This window comes from Ambystoma mexicanum, chromosome 2p (genome assembly GCF_040938575.1).
Source record: "Ambystoma mexicanum isolate Mex_15411 chromosome 2p, UKY_AmexF1_1, whole genome shotgun sequence".
NCBI classification, from domain to species: domain Eukaryota; kingdom Metazoa; phylum Chordata; class Amphibia; order Caudata; family Ambystomatidae; genus Ambystoma; species Ambystoma mexicanum.
The window spans coordinates 1164046660-1164067675 of record NC_090923.1 but is presented as its reverse complement, the minus strand read 5'-3'; the positions used below and the strand labels follow the sequence as shown (position 1 = coordinate 1164067675).

The 21016-nt window shown below is 46.8% G+C and overlaps 1 protein-coding gene across 5 annotated transcripts in view; it reads left to right on the top strand.

The window, feature by feature from the left end:
- Positions 1 to 21016, top strand: part of HUWE1 (HECT, UBA and WWE domain containing E3 ubiquitin protein ligase 1) — a 2445223-nt gene that overhangs the window by 2124248 nt on the left and 299959 nt on the right. For all 5 annotated transcript variants that reach the window (XM_069645305.1, XM_069645304.1, XM_069645303.1 and 2 more), the window contains exon 69: positions 17068 to 17224. In XM_069645305.1, the coding sequence (XP_069501406.1) occupies positions 17068 to 17224 (157 nt within the window). The remainder of the gene's footprint in view (positions 1 to 17067; positions 17225 to 21016) is intronic.

The window sequence follows — 21016 nt, the reverse complement described above, 5'->3', positions numbered from 1 at the left end:
TGTCAAGGGACATCGCTGTTGATCACACAGAGAGGACCGTCCGGCTGCTGACGGATCTGGGGTTCTCGGTGAACTATACAAAGTCCTGCTTGATTCCATCGCAGGATGCGCTGTTCCTGGGGTCCAGGCTCAACACGGTATCCTGCCTGCCAGCCCCCTCGGAAGGAAGGATTGTGCCCATTTTGGGCAAAGTGCAACAGCTGTTAGCACTGAAGATCGCCACGTTGAAGACCATCAAGTTGCTGCTCGGCATGATGTTATCGTGCATCTACCTGATCAGGCTCTGCAGGTTGCGGATGCGACCCCTCCAGAAATTCCTGGACGCCCGTTGGATCCAGGTGTCCAGAAGCTTCAAGGACAGGATTGTGCTCGACGAGGAGTTCCGTCGAGCGATAAGGTGGGGGTGTGTGTGCTCCAACATCGCCGGGGGCACACACTCCAGCGCCCCCCCCTCATCAGGAGTCTGTCACGACGGAAGCTTCCCTGGAGGGCTGGGGAGCCCACGCCGGACGGCTCCACGCCAGAGGCCTCTGGCTGCTGGAGGAGAAGGTGCTCCACATTAACGTCCTGGAGCTGCAGGCAGTGTTTTGGGCCCTCAAGTCATTTCTTCCGTCTCTGAAGGGCAAGGTGGTGAGGATCTTCACGGACAGTACCACCGCAATGTTTTACACCAGGAAGCAGGGTGGCACCAGGTCCCCCAGCACTCTCCAGAGATGCGCAGGAACTACTGGCTCTGCTCCTAGGGGATGTTCCTTGTTCCTTTTCACCTGGCGGGAGTAAAGAACACCTTTGCTGACTCTCTCGGCAGGTAGCTGCGCACTTGCCATGAGTGGGAGCTTCGGCAGGATCAAGTAGACAGCCTCTTCCTCAGATGGGGTAATCCCCAGATCGATCTGTTTGCAATGGTGACGAACACCAAGTGCCGGAGGTTCACCAGCAGGTTTCCCCAGCCAGGGAGCATGGGGGAATGCATTCTCCTTTCCGTGGGAAGGCCTGTTACTGTACAGGTTCCCTCCCTTGCCTCTGCTACTACGAGTCATCAGTCATCCCAGACTGTGTTGGTGCAGGATGATCCTCGTCTCACCAGCATGACCGAGGCAGATCTGGTACTCAGACCTTTTCAGCATGCCACGTCACCTCCAGTCAAGCTACCAGTGGACGCGGATCTGCAGGAGCAGATGAAATGCCCACCAGATCCCCCTAACCAGTACACCCAACAATTTATTGAAACAACTATTCAGTTGACCAGCCGGGGGGTGGAGGGGGAAGTGGAGACAATAACTAACGGACAGGATTCTTCTCGTTCCCTTCTGCTTCCTGACGACTCGAACTCTGGAAACCCTGTAAATAATTCAGTATTGATTAGCATTTGCCACAACACACTTGCCTCTGAAATAAATATATTCTTCTCCCATACCCTCCTTTACCTGTCTGCCTCTGCTAACTGCATAGAGGCAATCTTTAAAGGAAATGTCCTGTAAACTTGCTTGGCCAACTTAAACTGAAATGCCCAGGGAGGTTCCGGACTTCTCCTACACAACGTTGCTCATTTTTCTTCAAACTTTTTTTGTTTACATTTACTTTCCTTATCTGATATAACTGTGAATTAGTCTTTCCTCTGAAAGTTGTGAAATTTTACTGTTCCATAACATTTGCTTTTAAGCTACTTCAGCTCCTATAGACCTTTGCTTTTATCTTTAAAAAAAACAAAAAACTAACTTTTTTTCCTGCTTGCTGCATCTTTCTCAAACTATTAGCTCTCTCTGAATGTTTCCTTATTGCTAGGCCGTCTCATGTTCATAAGCTTTCTCACTGCCTCGTAATTCTACTGGTTGCGTTGCTTTCACCTTTTAAGAATGAACATTTCAGACTCTCACTTGTATTTCTTTTGTTGCTGTTGCAGCAAACACGTAAAAATTAATTCTCCCTTTTCGTTCCGATCTGCAATACGGAACGCGCACCAAACAGTTTACTCACTGTGCCTGCACTGAAGGTGAGAAATTATTTTCCTCACACGTACCGCGCACTTGGAAAAACCATAATCCAATCACTTCATCTGTGCATCAACTGCGCAACACAGCTAATTTTGGGAACTCGATACACGACACACTTTCAGCCTTCGGACACGCGTGGGGCCACACCGATTGGTCCTTTCCTCTAATGTGGCTTACCATACGACGCGGGAAGGAATATCATTGCAATGCTTCCTTCTAACGAATGCTAGTTTGCGCATTAATATCCAAAACAATTAATATTATACATATTTACAATTCCAATGGATAGCCTAAAGTTTCACTAAGTAAGCTGATGCTTTTCTTACTACTTAATTCATTTGTTGTTTTTGGAAGTCTTAATTATTGGGGCAAACAAAGGATCATCTGCCTCCGGATCAACAACTCCTAGACCAGCTTGTTCCAGACTCAGTTTATGGCTCCGGATGAGTTGAGCTGATGCTAACACTTTGCAGTGAAGTGCCGTAACATTAGGATTATTCCGTCTCAATGGTTCAACGAAGGTAAAATCTTCACTGAGGATCACTCTGAGTTGCGGTATCTTGTGTAGACCTGAGAGACCCGCTGACCTACACTGCCATTTCCCACTAGTTTTTTTATTTAGATTTTTTATATGCAAATTTTATTGCCATCCTGCGAGGCAGCCCTGGATATGCCAGGGGATTCTACTTCCAATATTGTATACTCCCTTTTCTTTGTTGTCTTAGGTTTACCACAAGGGATGGAGAACTTATTTAAGCTATTATCTGTGCTGTCACAAAGGTCAGAGGCTTGATTGCTACTGTTTACTACTGATATTTCATTTGGTTTTTCAGTCAATACCCAGCTAGTGAGTGTTCCTGATCCTTTAGCCAAACGTTTTTTTATTCTTAAGGGCTCTTTTTCGTGCTTTTTTAGAGAGCGTTGACATTTTCCAAAGGCTGTGTTGGTGCTGAAATCCAGGCTTTTTTTGCATCTGCCTTTTTGGCCTTTCTCCCCTGTTTCCGCAAAGAAGGCCACAGAGTTTTCATTAGGTTCAGCAGGTGACTCTTCAGATAATATTACTTCTGCTTTTGTCAGGACTGCCTCTGTGGTCGTATCCACAGGCGCATTATCTGGCATTTGTCCTGGGTCCGGCAAATTCAGCTGAAGTACTGTGTTCACATGGATTCTTCCACATAGCTTCAACAAAATTTTAAGGACGAATTGTAATGATAGCATGGACCCTTGTAGGTCCGCTATCGCGGTGGCATTAGATGTACATGCCTCTGTTAAACGGCTTTCATTAAGAGAAGCCGAATCCTCAATATGTATCTGAAGATTGGCAGATTCTGAAAGCCGCCCCATGGCCAACTCAGATGGGGGACCAGTTACCGGTTGTAGTACCTGTGCCTCCACTGTCACTAAAGCTATTTGTGGGTTGATCGATTTAATCTCAATGGATACTGCTTCTTTAGCAGCATTCGGTGCCATTGAACGTATTGAGAGGCAAAGGTCCAACAGAGAATTGTTGTCGATGTCCTCATAATTCGATAGGTCAATGGGAGTGGCCATCCTGCACAGTAATAGATGCCTCCTCATGTACTGTATCTTTGGCGTTGGGTAAGGAATGTTGGAATAAGGCCAGAATGGTTCCACGTTCGTTCGGCCGTGCATTAGAAGTGCACACTGCTCCTTCAATACCCGCAGCCGCCATGTCCTCTTTCGATTTATTCTTATTTTCTCTTAAGTTGTAATTAACTTTGGTAGATCTTGGCATATCAAGCAGTTCCAAATAGTGATATGCGCCAGAGAGAAGGGTATGCACGAGGGATCTAAGGAGAATACTCTCCCAGTTGCTACCTCCCAGATGATGTACACGCAACTTGCCGCGGTGTTAAACTCAATCACCCTTTCACGTCCTTATGCTCTCTATTATCAGAGTCACACAATAATCAATGATATTCATTAATACTGTCCACTGGGCATGCTCATACCTATATGCAAGGGACAAACGACTATAATGCTCAGTAGTGTTGTCCTTTATGCAACTACACACCAGTGCACCAGTTGGGCTCACCACAGATCAGGGCAGTCAAATCAACAAAAGTAATTAATAAAAACAAAAAATATCATTCAGGGTGTGCCCCTATATATGGCTAGCCCCAGACCATGCAGATGCCGTCAACTCGCCCGTTCTACAGCGGGGACTAGGGCGAAGGGCTAAGAGACTGCCAATCTCAATCCAACACCTTAATCGTATGAGGCCAATTGCCCATAGAATGTTACCTATGGGAATAGTGCCAGCTGCACGCTCACAATCCTCAGGACCAGGGTTGCCGTCCGCGGCTCTGGACACTGGCTCTGAGCAACGTTCACCAGCTACACGGGATCGGGTACACAACAGCAGCACGGTCCCAGTCCCGATCACGGGAAATGCCACGGCACTTCCGCAGACTAGAGGCTAGAGGAAAGAACCCAGTATGAGTCGGCGAGTCAGCGAGTCAAGCAGCACTGCAAAGGACTATAGGGAACAGATCTACGGGGCAGCCACTTCCGAGTCATCTTCAGAAAAACCTCTTACTACTTGTAACTGATCTTCACAACAATACTGTAGATCAATTTTCGCTTGGTTTTACTGTAAGCACAAGTTCATTTCACAGTCACTTATCTAAGTTTCTGGCACTTTCTGATGCTTTTTCTTCCTGGAAGTGATTTCTTTCCTGCAGTTTCCTATAGTCTTCTAAGGAGCTCTGAGTGCTGTGACCACTCCTAAGCAGGTCTTAATTAAAAGGCAGTTTAGAACCTCTCTTGAGGTTCCAAACTGCATCACAATAGACTTCAACCAATTACTGCTGAACAGGAAGTACTGTATCTTGAGCTGGGTCAATAGTCGCTGGCTGAAATGATGATTAGGTTAGGGAAACACTATTGGCAATTAGTAATCCCAAACTTAACACCTTCTGTTACCCCGGGACCTGACAGCCAGGGAAGGAGGCGCAATCCTGCACCACAACCCAGGATCGCTGAACCTGAAGGCCTGGCTCCTGCAGCATTAGAGTTTGGTGGTTACAAGCTACTGGCGGACTGGAGGGAGGTCCTTGCCAGGGCATTGTCGACTCAGTGCTACAGGCACAATTGGAAGCTTTTCACAACTTGGTGCCGGTCACAGAAAATTAACCCACTGAGTGTCACGGCCCCCCCCCCAAATCCTTCCGTACTTGTTGTCGTTTGCCAAGTCGGGGTTGGCTCACGCCTCCATCAAAGTGCATCTGGCGGCCATCTCCCGCTACACCAGGTTTCTGGGACGGTCTTCTCTTTGGTCGCACAATCTAGTTAAGGAATTCATTAAAGGACTGTTCCGATCGTTCCCGCCGGTGAAGGCGCCTGCCTCTACATAGGAACTGAACGTAGTGCTGACTAGGCTCATGGGGGCCCCCTTCGAGCCGATGCATCAGGCTCCTCTCAAGTTTCTTTCTTTGAAGACTGCTTTTCTCGTGGCCTTCACCTCTGCCAGGAGAGTGGGTGAGATCCAGGCCCTGTCCTGCATGCGGGCCTATTTGGTTTTCCAAGAGACAAAGGTGGTGCTGCGGACGCACCCCTCCTTCATGCCCAAGGTTCCGTCGGAATTTCATCTCAACGAACCCTTGGTGTTGCCTGTGTTTTTTTCCGAAGTCTTTGTTGCTGGCTGAAAGAACTTTGCAATCTGGATGTGGCTCAGGCGCAGAAGTTTTATGTGGCCCGCACAAAGAGTTTCCGGAAGACGTCTCAGCTTTTTGTGAACTTTGGTCCTGTGAACCATGGAAAGGCCTTGTCCAAGGTTTCCATCTCCAGGTGGCTCTCCGGCGGCATCACTCATTGTCACTGGTTGGCAAACTGACCGCTGCCTGGCCATCTGGGAGCCCATTCTACCAAAGCGATTGCTGCTATGACAGCGTTCCTGTCTGGTGTGCCCCTGCTGGACATCTGCAAGGCTACTACATGGAGGTCCACGCACACCTTAACGAAATTCTACTGCATAGACAGGGATTCCAGGGAGGAGTCCAGAGTCGGCCAAGCAGTGCTACGCAACCTTTTTGCTTGAAGGTGAGCCTGGTGAGGAGCTAAGAGTAATTGCTTCTGTTGAGCCTTGCCACCTCCCGTGGTTGTGTGTTTATGTACTGCTATGTATTCTTTATTCATGAGCATATGAAGCCACCCCAGACCCCATGCTGGAGAAGGAATAAGTAACTTACCTGTAGCTGTTGTTCTCCAGCATGGGTCTGGCATGGATTCACATGCGAACCCTCCCGCCTGCCCCTCTGCTGCTCTTCTTGGTCATACTGCCACTTTACTTGCTACCAAATCTGAAGATGGCTGCCAGAGGAGGGGCTTAGGGAGAGTGCAGTCATTGGCTGGGGGCAGTATGACCCAGAGCTCAGTGATTGTTCTATAGGAGAAAGACAGTTTGTAAACGAAAGTGAAACGGTTTTCCTTTTACCGAGGATTCCCGGCCTGACGGCAGGGAATAATAATGAACATGTAGATCCATGCCAGACCCATGCTGGATAATAACAGTTACAGGTAAGTAACTTCTTCCTTCTTCACCCGAAATTTCCTGAAAGCCAGTCCTGTATGCCTGCCGTCCTGAAGATGTGCTGCTTTTGTGCGTCCAGAAGAGGAGTGGTTGGACCTCTTGAGCCCAGGGTGCAGTGGAGTGTTCGTGACAGCTGGAAGCCAAGTTGCTGTGTATTGCCCGAAAAATAGGGTATTCAGGCATAGTGCTGCTCGATGCCCAGATCTGTCAAAGTTCCAAGTAACGCAAGAAATCTTGAAGTTGCACTGTAGTGACATCTGTCCAGTTCTCCGCTCCGAAAAAGAGCCAAGGGCACCACCTGCAGGGGAGTGCCAGCCAGTGGGGTTCCCACCTCCATACACAGAAGAAAGTGTCCCAAAGGTCCAGATTTGGCGGGGTTCCGCAAGGCAGTCCAGTTGTGATGCTGGAAATGCCTTCTGCTGGGACAGGGCCTCCTAGTCCTTGTCCTACCAATTCTCTGTTTTCCTTATGTTTTCTGCCACTGAGGTCCAGCCTGGACCTGTGGCAGTGCAGCTTTTCATTTTATCTTTTAGTGAACAACTGCCTTGGGATACCCTTATGGCACCCATGAGTGGGGGTACACTCTTGTACCTCTCGTGGGTTTTTTTTAAAAATTATTTTGTTTATTTTTTTTGGGGCACCTGTGTGTTGGCCACAGAGCAGTGTTTGGGCTGGTGGCAGCTACATGCTGACTTGGCAGTGGTTCTGACTGGCCTGCATTTTTGGGATACCAAGCCCTGTCTTAGGAATCAATGGATACCTACACAAAGGCAAGATGGCCATTGTGGCTTCTTGGTTTCTATTGCCTTTTACCTTGTTTGCCAAAGTCCTGGGAAGCCCCCTTTCTTCCTCCTGAATGGCTGTTGGTTGGAAACACCATATATGGCTCTGGGACTGCCTCCTGTCAGACTGACTAAGGCCTTCCCAGGTGTTGTCTGTTTTGGGCACATGCTAGGTGTGGGACCGGTGTGAATGGAGTGGGAAGTCAACTCACATTCTCTGTTGGCGTCTGGTTTCTGTGTGTGTGAAACAATCTGTGAGACTTCCCTGACAGAAACTGACACGAATGCATTGTAGTGTGCTGAAAAGCTGTGTAGTTACCCCAATCCAAATTCCTGGTTATGGGTGTCTGGGTGGAGCGAATGGCCTGTGAGCCTGATTGGCTGCTTGCCTGCATGAATGCCCTTCTGTGTGATTGGCTGAACTGAGCCTGGCTCAGCCAGAGTGAATAGGAAATAGATGTGTATATCTGGTGACCTCTCACTTACCAATTTGTTCATCAGCTGAAGTCCAAGCTGAAGCAAGAAGAAGCTGTTACTTGAAGCCCAGCTGGATTGATAAGTCTGCTGCTGCATTTCTTCACTGTAATCGGAAAGTTGTCTCGTCTCCCAAGGACTGATCCAGAGCGGACCTGCAAAGGATAACTCCCCCCTCGCCCTCCCCACCCCCCCTCCCCCCCCGAGCTACAAGGGACCATCGCGCAAACTGCTGTTCTTCATCCAAAGTGCCCTGGAAGCCAGTGCTGTGTGCCTGCCGTCCGGAAAAGGGGTCTTTGGGAGTCCTGAAGAGGAGTACCGGACATCTCGAGTCGAAGTCCATTGGTGTCACCCAGGGTCTGGAGGTACATTTCTTGACTGTTGGATGCCGTTGCGGTCTGCTTCCCAGAAGGGGGTGGGGGGGCACCCTTGCATAATGCTGCTGGATACCCAGAGCTGCAAATGTATCAAAACATTTCAAAGGACATTCTCACCATCATCACGGTCTGCTTTTTCCCGCTGGTGAGAATCCAGAGTCGCTGAGTGCGGAGGAAGGTCTGTCGGTGGGTTTCCCGCCACCAGAAGCTAACAAAGCCGTCCCGAGGGTCCAGACTTGGTGAGGGTCCACGGAGTCCAGGTCAGCAGAAGCCATCCAGAGGTCGAATGTTGCGGCTGCAGCACCGACGAACGTAAAGTCAGAAAACCGCGATATTCTGAAATTTGACACCAAAAGTGACTTAAGCACCTGTCGCCGCCACAAGTCATTGAAGGGTGCTAGGGGTCTTACACTCATCTGCCAAGCCTTTAAGGATCCCACAGCAAGTTTAATCTTCACAGGACTTCTGCAGTCAGAGAAATCATCAACCAAAGGAGAGCACTGGAAGGAGTAAAACTGCTGCACTTCAGAAACACTTTGGTTCCTTTTTATTCTTGGACCGGCATCCCAGTGGCGGCTTCTTCCAAAGAGGGTCCATCTTCGGAGAGAATAGTCGAGTGAAACTGAGAAACTCTGCCACTTCGCCTGCTAAGGCACCAAAGGTACTGTGACGAGGAAAAGCATCTACTAAGATCAGGATTTGTCCAGGGGTCCCATAGTCGTCTTGGATACTGTTCTCCTGTGTCCTCTCGGGTACTGTGGAGTGGTACAACCTTTTAAAGAAAGCACACGGTTATTGAACATTATTGGACTGGGCTGTGAAAGACATAATAGGTTACTCCCTAACTTTTCCATTACAGGTTGCCCAGGTTGGGGGAGAAATATCACTCAAAATGATCTATCTAGCCAAAAGAAAGTAGTCTGCCACTGTTCACCACTAACCTGCCTTTCTTCCCTATTCTATGATGTTACACCTCACTTAAGAATCCAACTGCCTATTTAAAACTTTCTGCAGTTAGTGCATCTATTACTGGATTTAAGTAATGTGTGATACCACATAGTGTATACATCTGCCATTCTTTGATAAAATATTCCAAGTATTAGTGTTATTATATAGGTGTATACATTCCCGAACCCTGATTTTATATAACAAAGCTGTGTTATCACCTAACAGTGTGTGGACATTCCGTTGGGGAAACACTGTACTTAAGAACTTGTCTGCATCACCTCCTGAAACCTTAATCCTGGCTGCTCGTCCATTGCTACCAAAATGAGAGCCTTGCTAGGGTGTTCTGTGCCTTTACCCTACCATATAGGGGGCAGAAGTACAGCTACCCCCTCCAGTCTTTACACCATTGCTAGTGTCCAAGTTGCCAGAAGCTATCATGTGGTCTCGGCTGCAAGGCGGGCAACTGTGAAATACCAAAACCTTACACCTGATACTGTCACTGCACCTGTTGTCACCGACGACCATCAAGGTATTTATCTTCATCATCCAAGCCCTGTCAAGGTCCACAGCAAGTTTCATCTTCTTGGGACATCCACAGTCGTTGCAGCAACCCAACAATGGAGACCATTGGGACAGACCTGCATTGCTGCCTTTCCGGCATTACTTTATTCCCTTTTCCTGCTCAACAACAAATTCTCCTTCCAAGTGGGATCCATCCTTGAGGGGCATCATCGAGTAAAGCAGAGAATCTCAGCCGTTTCGCTTTCCAATGCACCCACGGTACTGTGAAAAGAAAGTGCATCTTCGATCCTCAAGATTCATCCACGGGTCCCAGATTTTTCTTGAATACTGTGCTCAGGAGGGTTCCCAGGTAATTTGGGCTGAGGCGACTTGTAGAAACAGACTATTAAGGAACATATTTGGACTTTGCTGTAGTATACAATATAACATACACCTTACGTTTCCTTACAGGTTGCTCAGCTGGGGTGTGGGTGGGGTCCTAACATAGTATTGCAATTTTACCCTAAAGAAAGTATTATTTCTCTGTTATTACCTGCCTTTCTACAGTAATGTTTGAAGTTAACCCTTGCCTAATAATTTAAATGCTTTTTAATATCTGTCAGCAGTTTGTGCATTATAACTGAATTGAAAGGTGACAGTGGTACCACATAGAAGTATTTATTGCATTAAGTTACTGAACTATATTTCTAGTACAAAGTAAGCCTTATGTATTTGTATATATCTACCTGACGTTTAATAAAAGGACTGAGTTATCACTGAACATAGTATGTGGACTTTCCCTTTTGGGGAGCTTGGGAATTTGCTGTACCTGAGAACTAGCCTGCATCATCTCCCTTAAGTCTCATCCTTGGTTGCTGGTCCATAGCTACCATTGGAGATCCTTGGCTGGGGTGCTCTTTGCCTCTACCCCAACAATATAGTGGTCAGAAGTACAGATAGTCCCTCTTCCCTTTCTTTACACTGTGAGTGCCTCTTATGCCATAGCAAAGTTCTCATTCGGCCTTTTGGTGGCAGTGGCCAATGCGGCTGAATATGTCCCCGGAGGGAAAGATGAGACTCCTGTCATTGGTCTACAATAGGCAAAGAGGTGTTGCGTCAGATGCTTGTCGGGACTGGTCATAGCGGACTGTGTGGGAAGAGCCATGGTCTCCAGCACAGAGGTCAGTTGCCACTTAATGGCTGAGGACGTCCAAATTTGTAGCCGACGTCCAGACCAGTCTTTTGGATATGCTGTCCAACAGCCATAACCTCTTTGGAGCCAAGGCTGACTACACCCTCCAGAACGTCCAGTAGTTCAAGAAGACAGCTACGTTTTTGAGGCTAGCTGTGCAACAGCCTTCTGCACAGCCATTTCGGGGTAGGGGTTTTCACCCCTTTCCAGCCTTTGCCCCGAAAGGCTGTGGCTAGTCTACCCAGAGAAGGGTGCAAGGCAGGCACTTCGCGAGAGGCAGAGGAAGGATTGCCTAGCGAGGGGGCTTTGCAGCTGCTGCTCTCCCCACTGCACCCCAGGAACCAAACGCTATTGGCAGACTTTGCAATTCATCACCAGTGGGGGGAGGGCTTTCCTTGTATAGCTCAGAATGGTCAGAGACAATGTCCGGCGCTTAGGCCTTACAGATCATCCTGCAGAGATATTGCCTTCCATTCCTTCAGCGCTCCCGGGACCACATTCTACTGGATCTGCGGCTGCTGAACTTGTTCTCACACAAGGACAAATTCAAGATGGTCACTCTAGTCCACATTCTAGAAAAGCCATCGATCTGCAGGATTGGTTAATTTCCCCCAACCTTCAGGATGCCTACTGTTAGGGGAGTTCTCCTAAAGTCCTACTGGTAGTAAAACCTTTGTAAGCTATGCCAGTGGTTTGTAGATCTTCAACTCTTAGTATCCGTCTGTACTAACTCTGGACCTTGGCAGAGTGGCAGAGCAGTTTGGCTTATTTTAAGAGGAAGATGTGAGCTCTAGGTAAGTACACTGAACCTTAGTTAGACATGCACACCAAAGAAACTCTTACACTTCTAGTTTATATACAATTATATATTTATTATATTTACACCAGAATCACTTTAAATACTTTAGACGTTTACACTAGAACACTTGGGAATACTTGAGAATACACTTCAAAGGGCACTTTCACTTTCGTGTTTGTTCGCGGTAAAATTTGTAGCAGCGTTCGAAAGGGAAAAGACAAAGTTATTGTATTATCGGTTATGACACGCACCTGCGGTTTCTAACAGTTTATACGTTAATACATTTACTCTGCAAACACATATAGTAAAGTTACTTTAAGGGAGGAAAATGGTTAGTGTAACATTAGCTTGGATCAAGGTTCTAGAGAGGGTTTCTTCGCACATCAAGTCTTTAAAGTCCAAAAACTCAACCCTAGCTACAGGCAGTTTAGAGAACGCTCAAAGTCTTGACAAGCAGGAGAGTACAAACAGTTCCACAGGGTTTCTTCCAGTCTCTAGTGTTATGGAAGCAGCAATTAACAACTAACAAGGGAGACCTGTAAAAGGAGTCGATGAAGGGGCACAAGCAGCAGCTTGAATGGGAGGTAAGAGGGCGAGTGACCCTGGACACCTTTAGGTGCACTCCAATGCTCTGGAGTGACTTATGGAATCCGGTAAGCAATACCCTTTTCCCCACAGTACCTTAGGTTTGAAGACATACTCTTGCATCCCGTCCCCTTTCCTCCGTACTGCATGTCCCTCCCTTCCTAGGGGTGGGAGACAGAAAATTTTTCACCAGAAAAACCTTCTTCCCTTTTAAAGTTGGAGGCGCGCGGGGTGTGGGCCGGGGAGCATGTGCTACCCTGACTCCACCCTCCAGTGCCACTCCCCAGTCCCTTTTTCCGCATTAACGGGAACAGGCCTATTTCACCAGCGCTCCTCGTTTTGACCCTGGCCTGTAATTCCACACGCTCTAACCCGGATTCTTCTATCTTTTTGTGTTTGTCAACCAGGTACTTGGTTTTACGGCGTCACGCTCCTCCCCGGCGCATTTTGACTTGAGCGGGCTTCAGCAGGTGTCCAGCCTGCGAGGGGCTCTTTCCTACGTCTGACCCCCACGCTCTTTGCCTCCGCTGCCTTGGCCCTGACCATGGCTGGGAAGGTTGTATCACGTGTGACGCAATGACTCCACGCACACTGAAGAACAGTCTAGGTAGGTGGAGAGAGCTCGTCGAAAGGTCGCCTCCCAGGACTTGAAGAAGTTTGTCAAACAGAGGTCGAGGAACAAAAAAGGAGGGCCGCTATTTTCATCGCACCGCGAAGGGACTCTTCCTTCCCGAGGAAACGCCCAAGCAGAGTAACCTCTCAGGTTCTTGTAGCAGCACACGCACTGAGGCTAATCCAGGTACTGGCCTCATGGCCGATGGGGTCATCAGATCCTTCCGGAATCAGTGATGAGGGACCGCAAGGTTCTTCAGCTGGGTGTACACCCGAAGGGCAACGCCCTAGTATCCGCTCTATGTCCGAGGGGGCGCCTGTACGCAAGTCTTGGTAATTCCAGGACACACACGTCCCCTCAGGCGAATCGGTAATCGTGGTCAAAGGCCCACCCCATTCCCAGTAAAGACTTTGAGGGTAAGGACATAGTGTACTACCCGTCTGCGTCTCGGAGGGGAGGTCAAGGATGTCCCTGATAAGTGAGCAAGTCTGAAAGGAAACTGAGCTAAAGCTCTTATGATCCACGTTTACATTTGTGCAAGTCGCAATTTGTTGTTTCAGAGCACATTGATCAGCATAAATTACTGAACAAAGAGCCAACCGGACATCTAATTTGGAAGTTGGCTCGTTAAGGTAGGGTACAAGTCTGTCCTCTTTCCCGTTGGGAACCCTATCGTTAATTTGCCTGTTAATCCCTGAAACATAATTGGAGGCTCCCACCGCCTTCATTTCCAATGCAAAGGCAACCAGATTAAGGCTTGTGGATACATTAGTCAAATTGTCAGCTCTGTCCAAGTGCGCATTACTGTAGGTATTCCCTTGTAAAGTCCTACAGAGATTGAGTAGCGACGCATTATAATCCAGGGACTTCGTAGAGCATGACATCAGCGCCCGGGATTTGCCTACCCCAATCAATGATCTCAAAGGATTCTTCATAGGGACATTAGGTTCAGGCAACAGGTTTCCTGTGGTCTGGGTCAGGGTGGGGTAGAGGGAGCAGTAAGGACTCTGGATATTTGAGTTGGAGGTATTACCTGCACCAGAAAAAAGCCGGAGATTCTAGATTGACAATTAACGAGACTCCCCATTTGTCCCCTATTTTTTGTTCTTGGCGCATCTATGTGCGGTTACCTTGCAAGCGTTGGGCTGCGCACTCTCACTAACATGTCACTGCGTAAGCCTTGCCTCTGGTCCAGTTTAGGCTTCATGTTTCCAACTTAATCTGTTGCAAGTAAACTATTTAGCAGCACAACTAGTGTCCAGCGTAGGGCCAGCGCAAATTGCTTATGCTGTTTTATCACGTAGGGCTATATCCCATGTTATGGAGGCGCGTAACCCAGAGAAAAACAGTCCAGGTCGTAGATATAGCAAACTTGCTCATGGTTGTAGCAAATCCACTATCCAGTATTTAATCAGTGGGCAACGCTCTAAGTGTCCTGAGGCCCATCAAATTTGCAATCGTACAGAAAATAAGATCAAGGGGGAGGTTCAAAGACCCATTGGTGTGCAGTGAACTACCTCCATCTATAGGAGGTTGTCTCACTTGGTGTGAGGTAGACAAGAAGGGCCTCCAGCCCGTGTGTGCCGAAATTCCCAGGCGTTTCAATTCCGCTCTCTTCATCCACCTCAGCGGTGAACGTGTTACTCCCCCATCCCTACCAGCTCCCCCCCCCAACCCCCCCACCCCCAGCAAACCACTTGCTTCGTTCTGAAAGGATACTTCACGTCGGTGGGATGGGACCGCAATCTGGGTTCAGTAGGCGAGACTAGCGGGGAGTCAGCCACGAATTGGCACCCAGACACTGAGCCGCACCCAGACACAAAGACACTCAGCCGCAGTCCACCGCCGGCTCCACCTTAGCAAGGGGTTTTTATGGACTGCCTCCAATTTCGCAATCTCGCTGCCACTGAAGACAGACTAGAGTCTGAATTACACGCGTCTCATTCTCCAACGAGACACTCAGCCGGACTCCGCCAGCCAAAGTGCTGCAGTGAAATCTTTGGGAACCCTGCGAGCTGAAAGAACTGTGAGCCGCTGTCTTGAGGAACGGAACCTCAAGACCTCCTTTTTTTTTTTTTGTGAACTATATTGCAAAGAACTTGGTGGAAGGGAACCCAAGAAAGAAACCCACCCCCCCCCCCTTCTCTCTGGGGTGGCCTCTAAGAATCTGTCCATACGGCTGATTCCTAAAGCACTTTTTTGAACTGTTTCATGTAATAGAATTGTTAGACTGGAACTACATATGTACTCCTTTTTATATTATGAAGTGTATATTGTTGCATGTTTGTGTGGGCCTAACTATACTTCGATGCCAGCATGCTTGCTTATGAGTGAAGCAAGGTTGCTCTGCTACATAGCCTTGGCATGTTGCACTAACTTGGTGCACTCGGACAACTCGTTTGGATTTCTGAACCACTTACCCAGAGGGATTCTGAAAAATCTTGCTAACAAGATCCAAAAGTTATGTGACCTAAATCATGTACACGCTGTGAAAGAAGGAATGCAAAACTAAGATCGCCAGAATAGCCACGCATAGTTTTCCAGTTGTTCACTTGCCTTACTTTATTTTACCTGTCCTTTGTCTCTAGGAATGCCTGAATGCAACTAGTCCTGATTGGCTGGCTGGCTGGCTGTCCTGAAAGGACAGCTACTCTGCTGTGTGATTGACAGCCTAGGCTGTGCGTGAATGGGAGAAACCTGCTTAAAAGGCTAGGGTTTTGGGACTACAGGCAGTCGACCACTGGGAGAAACACCTGATGGCGAAACCGTGAACGAAGCTTGCTGCAACCTCCTGGACCTTTGAATTGCCCGGTGAAGCCCTGCTGCTGTGCTGACCTCCTTTTTCACCTCGACAGAGAAGCTCCGGACAGAACGACTTCTCCCCTTGAGTTAATGGGACCAACTAACCCTGAGACAAACACCACTGGACCACCCTATCCGACTTGCTGTGGCATCTCAGTGCAAGGGGTTGAGTGTACGTAGTCGAGTGCAACATCTGCCGAGGAACAAATCTTGCTAGAAGCTCCAGGAGCCTCCTAAGGACCTTCCAGAAGCAGGACCTCCAGATCCAGAGTCCCCTCACCAGAGTGCAGGACCGAGGGAGTGAAGCAAGTCCAACCGATGTCTGAGATCCGCATCAGTGCTCTTTGCTAAGCGCTGAAACTTCAAAGTGCTGCTGAACTGTAAAGAGCTTGTAGCTGCCGACAACCTCCTGAGTACTGCCACAGGAACCCTCTAAATGGCCTCCCTCTTGTCCCCACGACTGAGACTCTGGAACCAGCGTCTGCACCGCTGTAGCAAGACGGAATCCAGCCGGGCCACTCTTCTTCTAACCAGAGGTAATGTTTAGGCTTGGGGTACTTACCTTATTGCCTTTAGCCGTGCTTTTCTCACTGGGGAATTGCATTGGCTACCTTTTTCGAGTTGATTTAAACTCCCTTCTCACAGGTCTAACAGCTTGTGACCCTACAAGTGATTTTTCTGAACTCTAACTTTGTGCAAAGCTTTTGTCCAAGAAGTTCATCAGATCCGTAGACTGTGTCCAAATGACTTTGGCTGTCCTGGCTCCCTAAAGGCACTCTTCTAAATCCATTGATTTTGATACTTTTTGTCCCTCATAGGTGGTGGTAGCTTGTTGTATACTGGTACTGCTGGGAAAGGCGTATCTAGACTTCATTGGAGGATTCAGCTGTCCTCACAATTGCTGAGAAATTGTTCTACATTTTTACTTCCTTAGCCCTTTCCTTTCTGCAATTTAGTCTACAAAAGTATATTAGTGTGATATATAAATACAAATACTATCCTTGTGATTGAAGTCATCTCGGTGTATGAGTAGGGTATGAAGCATTCCAAAGATTATCCACTGGCTTTATTTGATTCTAAAATTACTTTTCAGAGTGTATTTGAATTGTTCAAACGAATTGCCTTTTTTAAAGAATGCTCATTTAAAACTGACGTTAAATAAATAAATATAACTGAAACCTTGTGTGTTACTTGGCGACTTGTAGTCACGAATTTCAATTGTACAGCACACATTTACCCAACTTGTATAGTACAGACCTATACTAAAAGGTGAGTTACGTAATACCAAGCAGATACGTTTTGTCTAGTCTCAGTGTGACTACAGCAATTCTTACCTAACAATATTTTATTTCCTTGCTATTGTGAAGGAGTCGAGTTTCTGATTTCAATGTCTTTACTTCATGTCACTGACATGTTCCCTATCTCATGCTCTTTTATTCCTTCCTCAGGTTCTTACATCACACTCTTGTTCTGAAGAAGGGTTGGAGGATGCTGCCAACGTCTTACTGCAGCTCTCCCGTGGAGACTCGACCACTCGCGACACGGTCTTGAAGCTGCTTCTGAGTGGTGGCCGGCATCTAGGCTACACACTGTGCAAACAAATAGGTAAGCAAGCAACGTCAGTCAGTCTGCACTTTCTAGAACGGGGACGAGGCGCAGACGGCTCTAAATTCATCTACAGTTTACCTGTACCCAACAGCAATCAATTTGAATGTTCCGCCATGTATTTGACTTCCAGACACATTGTCTTTACTAGTCCATGGGCAGGAGATCTATTCTTGTTTCTTTATTAACATACATGTGGGGGCTCGCATAGCTTTTTTTCTTCCAGTCTAACTTGAAAATTAGGCCAAAACATACTGGAAGCCATGGCATTAGTTCTTGGAACACTAAAGTGATTGCAGTTCTTCATTTTAAATGAAACTGCTTTAATTTTACCAAGGATTCCTAACCTGACGCCGGGGATTATTCAAACCGTATGTGAATCTATGAAAGATACCAATGCTCGATAACTGAAATTACAGGTAAGTAACTTATTTCTTTTCACGTCTTCATTTTTACTTGTGATATTGCTCTCTCCTTTAAGAAATGCACTCGTGCCCACCCTTCTTCGCTAAAAGGCTGAGGAGAATAAAAGTTACTGCCTGACATCACCACAACTGTTTAGCTGCCTGATGTACCAGGGCACCACCTCGTGTCACTCTGTTGCATGAATCACATTTTCTTCACTTGGGTGCATGAACTCTCATTGCCTGCCATCCCCGAAGAGTCCACTGAAGCACTTTCTAATCCTGCTATCTAGCTCATATGCACTGCAATACTTCTGCGCTCACTCACCTACTCACTTTAATTCTCCTGTAATGGCTGCATGATCATCCAGGTTCACATCAGTGCTCACATGCTTTATATGTGGTCTCCACGTTTGCACGTGTTACATCGGTGCTTCATTTACAGGTCTTATGTTTTAGTCCACTCTATGTAGTTAAAGTGACATCTTTGGTTGTGGACTTAGTCAACAGAAGTAGTGAAGTACACAAATTACCCTAGAACACAAAGGCTTGTGCAGATGGGCTTAAGCAAAACGGCCAGCCACGACGAGTACTGTAATGAAGAAAGGACTGCCCTATGGTACAGAAAAGAATGGGTGCACCCAAAAAAAATGTCAAAGGTACCACTGCCACCAGCATGTCTGGGCTTTGCAAGATGTGGGGTGAAAGGACCGTACATTTAAAAGAAATATGAAACTTGTTTCAGTATAATGCTGTGCATAAGGAAGGAGGTAGTGCTAAACTATTGACTTAAATGGATGACTCCTCCCACCACCTGTATCAGTAGCCATAAGGACTCGCTAGTGTCTCCAAAACTAAATGGAGTCAAAAAGACCTAGACCGTTTTTCCAAAAATCAGATCAAGGTCACACAAAACACTCTGCAGAAAAACTGGTGTGATGCTGGAAATGCCTTATGGAGGGAGAGGGCCTCCTAGTCCTTGTCTAACCACTTTGCTGTGTTTTTTTCTCTGTTACCTGCCACTGAAGTCCAGCCTGGACCTCTGGCAGTGCATCTCTTTGTTTTCCTTTTGGTGAACAACACCTTTGGGATACCCCTATGGCACCCCTGAGTGGGGGTACACCCTTGTACCCCTTATGTGTGTTTTTGGGCACTTATGTGTTGCCGACAGAGCAGGGTATGGGCTGGTGGAAGCTACATGCTAACTTGGCATTGGCCTCCATTTTTTGGACACTCAGGCACTGCCATAGGAATCAATAGATTCCTGGTAGAAGGCAAGATGGCCACTATGGCCTATTGGGTTCTATTGCCTTTTACTTTGTTTCCCAAAGCCCTTGGATGCCCTGGCTCTGTCCCTTCCTCCGGACTGGCTGTTGGGCGGAAATAAAATATATGGCTCTGGGGCTGCCTGGAGACTTCCCAGAGGCTTTGTGTTGTGGGTACACCCTATTGGTGGGACCTGTATGAATGGAGTCTGAAGTTGTGGGTGTCTGGTTTCTTTCTTTCTTTTTAATGTTTTTAAAACATTTTGTATTGTTTTTCTGTACAAAGTACATCTACACAAGTATTTTATACGTACACATCTTCAACAAAAAGTGCTCAAGAACTAAAAATACATTAAAACATACACATCCTAATACAGCAACCTTAGCTCCAATTTATAATACATTCTGCAGAAGTACTACTACCAAGCCAATGACAACTCTCCCCTTAACTCTCTCCTTAAACATTATTTATACCAGCAATGTCCCTTATCCATTGGTCAGACACTGTTGTTAGTTCTGCAGAAATATCCATCAACCTCCTAACCAGGGCAATAATACGTGAGACATGCAAGGTAGTCATGAGTCTGCTACATAGATCATATACTAAGATCAGCGAAGTTGGATGGACAAATCGCCCAAGGCTTCGCATTCTCAGATCCCCAAAAAAAGGGCAGCACATAACAAGATGGAATGTCTGCAGAAGCCAGGCCACACATTCTACAGATTTGTATTGCACTAGGAATACCCAACCTAGGACCAATTAACTCCAGTGTAGGTAGGCATTGTGATCTAAACTTAAGATGTCAGTACCAGAGTTTTGCTGATGGAAACTTTACTAGATATGTTCTTAAATCATTAGTTGGTGTATAAGAAGACTCTTTACCAGAATAGAGCTTCACTCTGCCCAAATCTTGCAGATCCGTCACTCTATCCCAGTTTTTGATTTTCTTCAACACACCACCAGGCTCTAAACCATTCAAATACACGATATCCCACATGGTGTCCCAACTCCTCCCTTGGGTTTTACCTAAGGGTGTTGTTGACAAGAGAATCTAATCCCTACTTAAAAATACAGGTTACTCAATAGAGAAAGACTCCTCATGATGTACTGTGACCACCAGGAGGACAATCTCAGTTGGAATCTGACCACACTAATTGGAACCGAGATTGGGAGCCCCAGAATCTTTGCCTTCAGAACATCATAAAATGTCCTGTTGCCTATATTCAGCAGCTCACAGCCATACAAAATAATATAATCGGTGTCAACTTGGCTCTGTAGTACTCAATAAGTGGCATCATAGAATACACCAGCAATTTGGACTTTATAACCTTCAGAAGTGAAGTAAAAAAAACATTTTTTCCTCCATTCGTAAACTGAGATGTTCTCTATGCTGCTTTACCGACATTACAAAGCCTAAATAATAAATTGGGGTATATTTATTTTCCATGTAAACTTCACAATTTTATTACAGGTGGTACTAACCATTACATAAAATTGCATATGATTTATGATTTGCATGCAGATCTTTTTTTACCCCAACTAGCTGATGCTGTAACCCCCCTGGCGTGTAGTCCAATAGGGTCAGATCATCAGCGTAAGCTATACAGCTTACTCTCAGACCCGGCCATCAGAACATAACCACCCCATTCCCTACTTTTAGCCCACAGATGAGCTAGGTATAGATTAAATGGGGCTGGGGCTAACGCGCACCCTCAGCGAACTCCGCTTTTCAGGTAAATGCTTCTTGACCAATAACCCAACATATTAATTCTAACCTTGGTGGAGGTATTAGAGTACAGCAGTTGAATCAGATGAAGTAGACTAGGATCTATCCCCCAACTGGACAGTTTGGACCATAACATAGAAATGTCCACATTATCAAACGCTGAGGAAAGATCAATTGTGGCCACAAAATGTGAGCCTAAAGGTGGCCCGATGTAAGATAAACAAAGTAGTCGGGGCTAATCTGCTCACTATCGTACCAGTACCTCTCCTAAAGCCTGTTTGAAGAGAGGACAAAGGTTAGCCCCATCCGCCAACATCGTCAATTCCTTAAGCAACACTGTAGCAAAGATCTTTTACATTGTATCTGTCAGGGAAATGGGTCGTTAAATGGCAGGAT